Below are 10,275 nucleotides of genomic sequence, written 5' to 3'. Positions count from 1 at the left end.
CCATCTGCAACACACAGTTATATTTTAGTTTTAAAATGCAGTTCTCGGCTTACTACCACAGCTTATCGCCTGGTGATAAGCAATGTTATGCATCGAAATTAACGTTGTTTAATGGGACATGTCTTACAGACCCATACGCACTGGCGCTGTCAATTGGCCAAGCCTAGTGGCCGGCAATACATATCGTGCATTCCTTTATAACTGGGGATAGCGTAGATAATTATTCTGTAACTTGCAAAGATATATTGTTATGTTGATAATGCACACAATTCAATGACATTATGTAACGTTACTTGGTCGTTAACTAACCGAGCGATGTGGCTGAGCAGCCTACAGCTACAGGCAGCTTACCTGATTATGAAGAGCACTACAAAGTCGGGCATTTTTAATGATGTCCTCGTTCCAATCAGTTCAACTTAATAATGACATTATTTAACGTTACTTGGTCGTTAACTAACCTAGCGATGTGGCTGAGCAGCCTACAGTTTCAGTTCAGGCAGCTTACCTGATTATGAAGAGCACTGCAAAGTCGGGCATTTTTAACGATTTCCTCTTTCGGCTTGCAACCAAAGACACCTACGGTTAGCATTAAAAGCAGTATGAGTTGACGGGATTCGGTAAAACTTTACTCCTTGCTTTGTTGATAGTGTAACAGACTGTGTTGTGTTGTGTTCTATTGCGTGTGTGCGAGGCTAACCGTAGGTGTCTTTGGTTGCAAGCCGAAAGAGGAAATCGTTAAAAATGCCCGACTTTGCAGTGCTCTTCATAATCAGGTAAGCTGCCTAAACTGAAACTAGGCTGCTCAGCCACATCGCTAGGTTAGTTAACGACCAAGTAACGTTAAATAATGTCATTATTAAGTTGAACTGATTGGAACGAGGACATCATTAAAAATGCCCGACTTTGTGCTCTCATAATCAGGTAAGCTGCCTGTAGCTGGCTGCTCAGCCACATCGCTCGGTTAGTTAACGACCAAGTAACGTTACATAATGTCATTGAATTGTGTGCATTATCAACATAACAATATATCTTTGCAAGTTACAGAATAATTATCTACGCTATCCCCAGTTATAAAGGAATGCACGATATGTATTGCCGGCCACTAGGCTTGGCCAATTGACAGCGCCAGTGCGTATGGGTCTGTAAGACATGTCCCATTAAACAACGTTAATTTCGATGCATAACATTGCTTATCACCAGGCGATAAGCTGTGGTAGTAAGCCGAGAACTGCATTTTAAAACTAAAATATAACTGTGTGTTGCAGATGGGCATAGAGCAGTCCTGACAGCGGGGCTTTGACAGAGTTTTCGCTGTCTGTCTATGCAAAGCTTACTGCTTTCTGCCTACACGTTGCGCGCGCAGCTTGCTTTGTTGTCATTGTGACGTAGGCGTATAAGGGGTCTATAGGAATTATTCAATCAGTGCGACTAAACACATCATGAGATCATTATTATTCATTGAGCATAAATGGTCCATACATACGGATTTTGGACTGAGATAGATTACACATTGCTTCCACTCGCAAAAAAGACATGCCGGTTTTATTGAGTTTATTGAGAGGGTGAATTGAGATGCTGTAGATAGCCTACGTGGAGGCAGAAACCGCTCTTCAAAGAAATGACTGATGTGGTAAAAAGTGGAACAGTCTAATAATATCCAACGCGGATTTTTATTTGCGGTTTCAATGGATGAGGAAATAGGCGTGTCTGGCACTGTAGCAGTTGGAGCAGTCCATATTGCATTGTGATTGGCAGTTGTTAAAAACCACGCCTCTTTTGCGGGCACGAGCTCCAGTGCACGGGCATTTTCATGTGCACGAGCTCTCAGCTTGATTAGAAAAACCTGGTTCCACTTAACGAGTGGCGATCTAGCTTCATGGTACGAGTTAACTAAAATCCAGCTAGATGCCAATTATCTGGTTTAGACAAACCAGATCAAGGCATAGATCCTGGATCTTCTTATACAACATTTGTGGTATACCCTACTGGTCACTCACTGCAACCAAAGAGAACGCCTCCTTGCTCCAATGGTTAAACAGTACAGAACCATGACAGAAAAGAGGCCGTTTCGGTAGAGAGGTTAGCTGCTTTTGTACGGCACTTTGTAGGCAGGACATTTTACTGGCGCCATTATGTCATTACTCCTTCAGGCCAAAATGGTGGATTTGCTGTGGGCTGATGTTGCAATGGAATGACCTATTAGACTTCAGTTCTTCGCAGGGTAAGTTCTTTGCTGTGACTCTGGATAAGGAAAAAGATTCTGTAGAGGTTCAGCATGGGTGCCCAGGCTCCCTGCTTGTCTTCCAGTAGCTCATCATCTCTGGGATGCTCGTCGTCGTCACGGCGACCACTTTAGAAAGGCTGCATCGGCTGAGGGCCAACCACGGGTTGACAACAAACATTGACTTTTCCGGGGGGTCAGTGGGGGAGATGCCCAGGCGTTTCAGGCACATACCGAGGTAGGCGTCTTCGATGTAGATGGGCTTGATCTGTGAGGAGACCCCAAGGATCTTCCCGGGGAGGTCCATGGACATGACATAGCCCATGCCCAGAGGGTATGGAGGGTACTCGGACTCAGCGATCACCTCCCTTGGCATGTAGAATTTATTGCCGGGGTCTCTTAGAACCGGGCTGTGCCACCACACCAAGCCTGTCATGTAGTTCTGTTTTGGTGTGCCGGGATCCCGCAGCAGTTCAACCAAATTCGGAACATGGAGGAACATATCCGAGTCAATCTTCATGACGTAGGACGCCGCAACGCAGTGCGCGCTCAGCCACTCCAGCATCACCATAGTCTTGATGGTCAGGTTGCGGTAGCTGTCTTGGAAGTCGCTCTGGATCAGGTCATGGTGCTGCAGGTTCTCCTGTTTGAGCTTCTCCTGCTGCTGCTCAGCATCAGCTCCTCCAGGGAAGCCCAGCACGAAAATAGTCTGGACCAGCTCACCCTGAACCAGGCTCTCATTTCCCCATGTCTTCCGGATGGCGTCACGAGTGGCCACCTCACCGGGCGACACCGGGACCATCAGAATCAGGAAAGTGTTGTTAGCCTTACAAACCTTTGTGTCGTCCATGATGAAGTTGTAGTTGCGTGGGTAGGCGACGTGGTACGGCCCAGGATCCCCCCATGCTGATCCTGGTGATGGTTTGGCTGGAGTGGTCTGTCTGACCCAGTTCCAGTCAATGTAGTAGAGTAGGCAGATGATCGCTGCTACCAGGATAAAGATAAAGATGTGTTTGAAATCGGGTCTCCTCCGGGTCTCCATGGGAGCTAAAGAGACAAAAGGGAGTGATGTTTTTATTATGTCATGATAGTGGCTATTTCGTCTAATTATACACACATCAACAGTGGTTGCTTAGTACCAAACATCAGTTGAAAAAGTAGAACCCGTACACCAAAGTAGCCTATGATTTAACTTTCAGTCACAAACACGATTAAACACGATTTCAGACGGAAGCCCGTGCATGCGGCCAACACATGCATGCGGCCACAACACACACTCATGCTGACGGTGGCCGGTGAAATATGTCCTCTGCATTTGACCCATCCAGGCTTGTCCTTTCCTCCAGGGGGCAGGCCAGGAGCAGTGGTCGCTTTTTCTTTACTGGTCGGATGACGATCTTCTGCATGTTTTTAGTGGGGGGTTATGTACGGAGGAACCCCCTGGGGGGTACGGGGAGAACATGCAAACATGCAATGCCCGTCATAAGATGATTTTGACAAATAATTTTTTTTATATATTTTTTTTTACTGCAAAGCCAGGTGCAATGGGTACATGGGTACATGGATAAGTAGTCAAGCAATCATATTTTTCATTTTTTTTACAAGAACAAGTAATGATAATGTGCAACTTAAAATGTAGGCTACAGTTCTCTTTTCTCTCTTTTTAACACCAACACACAAAAACGAACAGAAAACAAACACACACACACACACACACACACACACACACACACCAATATTACAGCGTGGTGAATGTTTTTTTTACAAAAAATATATGTAGGCCTATGTATATTCTAATCAGAGATGGGCGAAAATACATCATAAAGTATTTTGATACAAATTACAAATACTTGCTCAAAAAATGTATCACAATACAAATACAAAATACTGGTCTGAAAAATGTATTTGAGATACAAATACATATTTTTTATTTTGAAAATACATAAAAATACATTTTATAAAAACTGATAATGAGCTGCAACAATTAGTCAATCCATCAATTAATTGCCAAATATTACATTAATTGCCTATTTTGATCATCTATTCATGATTTTGAGACATTTCTGCAAGGAAAATGTCCTAATTCTCTGATTCCAGCTTCTCAAATGTGACATTTTCTGGTTTCCTTAGATGGTAAATCATCTCTTAGTCCTCTGCGACAGTATTCTCCTTTGTGTACCGTCTAACACATTACAGTTCTTTCATTTCAGTTTTAGCTGTTTTTCAGCACATCTAATTTCTCCCTCACTTCATCAATTTATATTAGTAATTTATCTCTGGGGAATTTCCAGCAATACAAGGCTTCATACTAGCTGGGCAAATCACCCAAAATTTAAACAGACAAACATTGCCAACTTGCTCCCTTTTATAGCCTAGATATAAGATAGATAGATAGATAGATAGATAGATAGATAGATAGATAGATAGATAGATAGATAGATAGATAGATAGATAGATAGATAGATAGATAGATAGATAGATAGATAGATAGATAGTCAGTCAGTCAGTCTACGGGTAAAATAAATGGCGGAAGGAGGCGTGACTTTGGCACTCTATAGATACATCCCTTTCACTCTGCTTGCCCTGCAAGGTAGCAAATTTACACTAATGCCGACTGAAAGTGATAAATAAGTGGATCCTCCGTATGCTGGCTGCACTACACCACTCTGACACACCTTTAGCCAACATGACCAGGAAGCACTGAGCAGCAGAGCACAGACTCCACTTAACCTTTTGCCGTGTCTTGAATGCGTTCTAAAGGTGCTTTTTATCCTCCATTATCTTTTCCTCAACTTAAGTCCCGGGTGTCCAATAACTCTACCCGGATGTCGCCCACCGGTATATAGCCTACACAACGCATATAGACGCCACGCCAGTAATAAAATAAAACAGAACTGTAACATACCTGTGAGTGTGACATTCAGGAGCCGCTGTCGATCCAACCAGAAACAAGCACCGCCCAGTTCTAAGGTTACGCGTCTCTGTCACTTCCCTCTTTGTAGCCTACTATTATGAAAACCAGTTATAAGTTTATGAATGCGTCATGAAAACCAGCTCTCTCTCTCTCTCTCTCTCTCTCTCTCTCTCTCTCTCTCTCTCTCTCTCTCTCTCTCTCTCTCTCTCTCTCTCTCTCTCTCTCTCTCTCTCTCTCTCTCTCTCTCTCTCTCTCTCTCTCTCTCTCTCTCTCTCTCTCTCTCTCTCTCTCTCTCTCTCAATTTCAATTCAATCTCTCTCTCTCAATTTCAATTCAAAGGGGCAAGGGGCATGTGAATGTTAGGCTACAACACGTTTACATTGTGAAACAAGTGTAAACTAATAATAATAATAATAATAATAATGTACTTGTACATGAGAGTAGAGTTAACTTAAAAAAAGTGTGCATACAATTAAAGACAGAGGTCTGAGGTCTGAGCTGAGGACACGTGTATGACCCAGAATAGCCCACATAGGGTTTCCTGTGTCTCTACCGCACATGCTTGTTGTTGATTTATAGCTACTTTTCTGTTTGTTTCATTTTCTCTCTTTTTTAATATGTGCAAATAAATGAATAGAAAATAAGTTGCTTAACAGAAAGAAGTGTGTAGGTCAAAGAGAAAAAATGGCTTAATTGCTGTTGAACCAAAATATAGGGAAAGATAACTTACAATCAAAAAAAAAATGCACACACACATTTATTACTGCTACTAGTGCAGTGCCCGTTTAACCTGACGCTTACCGCCCCCATCTGGCAGAGTCAGGCTAGTGCCCATTGCCCCGTTCCCCTCCCTCCCTTTCCCCCCATGCTTTCCCACTCTTCACGCCCCCATCCTCCGCCATGCTTGCAGGTCTAATTGCAAATTTGACACTGCACTTTCTCGGGTCCCAAGCAGCGCACCCGCCAAGTTTAAACAGATTTTTGTGTTGCCAGTAGGTGGTGCTATGACTGTGCACGTGTGTCCGAAATTCGGCACCACATTCCGTTGGGTTCCCTGGCAGCGCACTCTCCAAGTTTGAGGTCGATCGGACGAATGGTTCTCGAGATAAACCGCTTTTTGTGTTGCCAGTAGGTGGCGCTATGACTCTGTGCACATCCGAATTGCACGACATTCGGCACTGCACTCCGTCAGGTCCACCAAAGCGCACTCCCTAAGATTGAAATCGATCCAACCAACGGTTCTCGAGATATGCAAATGATAGACATTGACAGACAAACAGACAGACAGACAGACAGACAGAATCACCTTTATTAGATATATAAACTTTATTCCAGACTCAGGTCCATATAAAATATGTACAAAAACACAAACAGTACAATAGAGAATATAAAATAAAATAAAACCACACAACAAATAGGTTTAAAACACATACAGGCAGCTATTCTATTCTACATACAGGCAGCTATATGTATTCTATAGATAGAATACACGTACACAATATTAGCGACATCTTCCTGATACGGAGTTGCAGCCCCTTTTTTACAATCCACATTTCATGTCTCAAAGGTTGAAAAAGAAAATCCTTGTCTATTTTGTCTGCTTCTCTTTGTCTACATATCATCCTTTATGATTGGTTTAGAAGGGACATCAATAAGTGGTAATAATAAAATTGTGAAACCTTTGTGTAATTACCATGAACAAATTCAACAATGGTTGTGATGATTGGTTGCCTCTAATCTCATGTCAGTGGGAGCTACTGTTGCTGTTTCTCGAAATTAAGACCACATTTCCCACACACCTGATGCTGCTTCCTGTTCGAGCTTCCTGTTCTTCCTGTCTTGTTAAGCAGAGATGTGAAATGGTTTGTTTGTGGAATCGCCTTGTTCAGTTGCCAGAGGATAGGTTAACCAAAAAGATCTTTAGTTGGGACAGAATCCCAACACAGTTATCCTTGGTCAAGAGAGGTGTCTGACTGCAATATTTTCGTTTTGTGATTTACATATTATTTTTATGAATAATCTGCAGTGTAATGTAAATATAGTCAAACAAAAACAGTTTCAGATCCAAAAGGAACAATGGATCGAGGAGATTTGGAAGAAACCAAAGCTCAGAAATGATGTCCAAATTAAAGAAGATTATTTTACAGAACCATATATAATATCAAATCTAAAAAGAACTGGTACCTTACTGGCAATTGAGGTAGGCAGATATAAATGTATTCCTGAAGAGTTGCGTTTGTGTGCTTTCTGTGATCTTGTTGTTGTGGAGGATGAATTTCACTTAATTAACCCATGTACAACGATTTGAGGACTCCTTTATTTGAGAACATCCAGGTGAAGAATCCTGATCTGTTTTGGGTATCTGAAGGTCATATTATTGAGTTGGCTTTTTGATAAGACGATTTTTGTTTCAGCCAGATTTATAGAAAATGCCTGGCGACTAAGACAGGAAATATTGTACCCAGTATAACTGTATCTCTTGGAAAGTGAATGTTTTGTTGAAATGTTTTTTTTTTATTCTGTTCAAATGAATACAGTATTATGATTTGTCGTGTGGCCATCCTGGCTATTGTAAATATTATATAGTGTCTTGTAAGCCCATATGGGCTGGGCACCTTAAGGTGCATGACACAAAAATAAAAAACATCAATCAATCAATCAATCAATCAATCAATCATTCAATCAATCAATCCAGATTCTTTGTATCTTTGGTCAAAGGTTTTCATCCTTAACCTTACTGAAGACAATGAACATGTTGGAAGTGATTCATTCATTCATCCATCTGGCATTGACAGAAACTCTGAATGCTTTAGCTCTGTTTGCACTAAGAGAAAGGCGTCCTTGTCCTGTTTTGTGCCATAAAGAAATATCAGGCAGATTACCGCCCAACATCTGAGGCACACAATGTTAACTGCAGTGTAGCATGCAAATGTAGTATTCAGTTCAACCTCTAAAAATAGGACTCATTTGAATTCAGGATTCAATACTGTATTACCATATCAACCATATTTCCCAGGAACCCGTCACAAAATTCCCAAGTGAAGAACACAACAATAATGGAATAGAAATAAAACCCCTATTCGCTTAAATTGACACAGGATCTACTGTAACATTCCCTTGTGCTGTGTAGGAGAGATAGTATGTTGAAACTGGCTTGGATGTTAGAGGAAATGGGGTTGGGTGAGTGAACATGTCATTGGGGTTATCAGGTGTAACAGGTGTTTTGCTGAATTAACCTGCCTCTGCCTCTAGGAGGCTTAACAGGATGAGCCAACCCCCTACCTACATGGCCCTTTCTCAATACTACTCAGACACATTCCTTTCATTCAACCGAGTCAGCAAATTGCTTATTTACCGAAAAGTTGAGGTGTGCCCTGGACAAGGCCCCCTGTGCAATGGCAGTCTTTCTGGACTTCAAGAAGGCCTTCGATTCCATCAGCCATCAGGTGCTCTTGTCCAGACTAACACACTTCAACTTTTCCTCTGAGGCCATCAAATGGTTCTCATCATACCTATCACATAGAGAACAGTGCGTCAGCATAAATGGTATCAAGTCTGCTTACCACACTTGCTCTGTTGGTGTCCCCCAGGGGTCAATATTAGGTCCAATCCTGTTTTCTCTATTCATAAATAACTTACCTGATGTATGTAAAAATGTACATGCACAGATGTATGCAGATGACGCGGTTCTACTAACCCATGGTAAAAGCTATGCAGAGGTGTCAAAAACTCTAACTGATGCAATGAGTAGCGTCCAGGACTGGCTCACAGACTCATGTCTACTCCTGAACGCCAAAAAGACCGTCTGCATGGCTTTTTCCAAAAGATCTGTGGTTTTAGAGTCATCGAATGTGTTCCTGGGCGGGGAGGAACTTGAACTGGTGTCTGAGTTCAAATACCTCGGGGTAATGTTAGACTCTACCCTAACTTTCAAAAAACATGTAAAAAAGGTTGCTAACACAATTAAGTTCAACCTTCAAAACTTTAAACAAATCAGACCTTATCTGACAGTAGGGGCCGCCAAATCTTATCTCCAATGTATGATACTATCACATATTGAGTACTGCTTCACAAACTGGTCCTGCACAGGAGTAACGATCCTCAAACCCATTGAACAGTTATATAAAAGTGCACTGAAGGTTTTTGACAGAAAACCCTACTCATATCACCACTGTAACATCCTCAGTAAGTATCATTTTCTAAGTTTTGTCAACTTTAAAGTTTTTAAACAGGTTGGTATTGTCTATAAGACCTTACATGGACTTTGCCCGCCCCCCCTGAGGGAATTCATAAAACGGAAGCCTGACACAGGACTCAACACTCTGGCTTTCGCCAGAGGGGACTGTGTAGTACCACACCGGACAACTGCCTTCGGCAAAAACACCCTCTCAGTCCAGGGCTGCCAAATCTGGAATTCGCTACCTCAAACTATAAGAAACTGTCTGTCATTCCCATCTTTCAAACACAACGTAAAAAAATGGATTTTAAATAGCCAAATCTGCGACCATGTGTAAATTGTACTGTAGTGCTCTTGTTTTGCTTGCTCTGTTATGCTTCTTGTTTTTGTTTTGTCTTGTCTTATTAACCTAGTTTAGTTCATTTTGGTTTACTTTAGTTTCTGATCCGTTTTGGTTTTGTTATTGCTCATGTTGTTTTTTGTATTGTTCTGTTTAGTTCTGTCCTGGTGCTGCCTCTGTCGTCTTTCTGTCTCTCTGTGGGGACTACGGATGTAATTTAGCATTCTTGCTAACTCCGGCTTATTTACGTTGCCTTGTGTAATGTTCATGAATATGCACTGTCCCGTCCAAATAAACAAATAAAGAAAGAAAGACATATGCACCTACACTATAGCCCTGTTTGAAACCGGTCCCTATCAGGGGCGTAGGCAGAAATTCAATTATGGGTGGGCCTGGATAAAATTGGGTGGGCCTGGATAAAATTGATGGGGCATGACGAAATTTTGCGCGCGAAGCGTGCAAAATTCCTAGATGTCATGAAGTCATCATGCATTCGACTCTGGAGATGATGTGCCCTGCGTTTTTAAGCTACAAAACCATTAGCTAGCAAGGCAGCAGCAAGTTTGCCTCTAGGAAAAAAAAAAAAAACATTTGGGGTGGGCCAGGGCAAGAAGTGGGTGGGC

At 42.0% G+C, this 10,275-nt stretch overlaps 1 protein-coding gene across 1 annotated transcript; it reads right to left on the bottom strand.

Moving 5' to 3' along the window:
- Window positions 1–589: 589 nt before the first annotated feature.
- On the bottom strand, window positions 590–5,145 carry LOC310794252 (beta-1,3-galactosyltransferase 2-like). Its single transcript, XM_083656210.1, has 2 exons — window positions 5,127–5,145; window positions 590–3,268 (listed from the first exon to the last, which is right to left on the bottom strand). Exon 2 carries the CDS (start codon window positions 3,261–3,263, stop codon window positions 2,271–2,273), a length of 993 nt encoding a protein of 330 aa, XP_083512336.1. The 5' UTR covers window positions 3,264–3,268; window positions 5,127–5,145; the 3' UTR covers window positions 590–2,270.
- Window positions 5,146–10,275: the final 5,130 nt, after the last annotated feature.

This window comes from Poromitra crassiceps, assembly GCF_964638095.1.
Source record: "Poromitra crassiceps genome assembly, chromosome: 19".
Lineage (NCBI taxonomy): Eukaryota > Metazoa > Chordata > Actinopteri > Beryciformes > Melamphaidae > Poromitra > Poromitra crassiceps.
The sequence above is the reverse complement of the archived record's forward strand: the minus strand, read 5'-3'. Positions and strand labels throughout refer to the sequence as shown.

Excerpts from the sequence above, each read along its gene's own strand:
- LOC310794252 (XM_083656210.1), bottom strand. The coding sequence starts at position 3,263 with ATGGAGACCCGGAGGAGACCCGATTTCAAACACATCTTTATCTTTATC.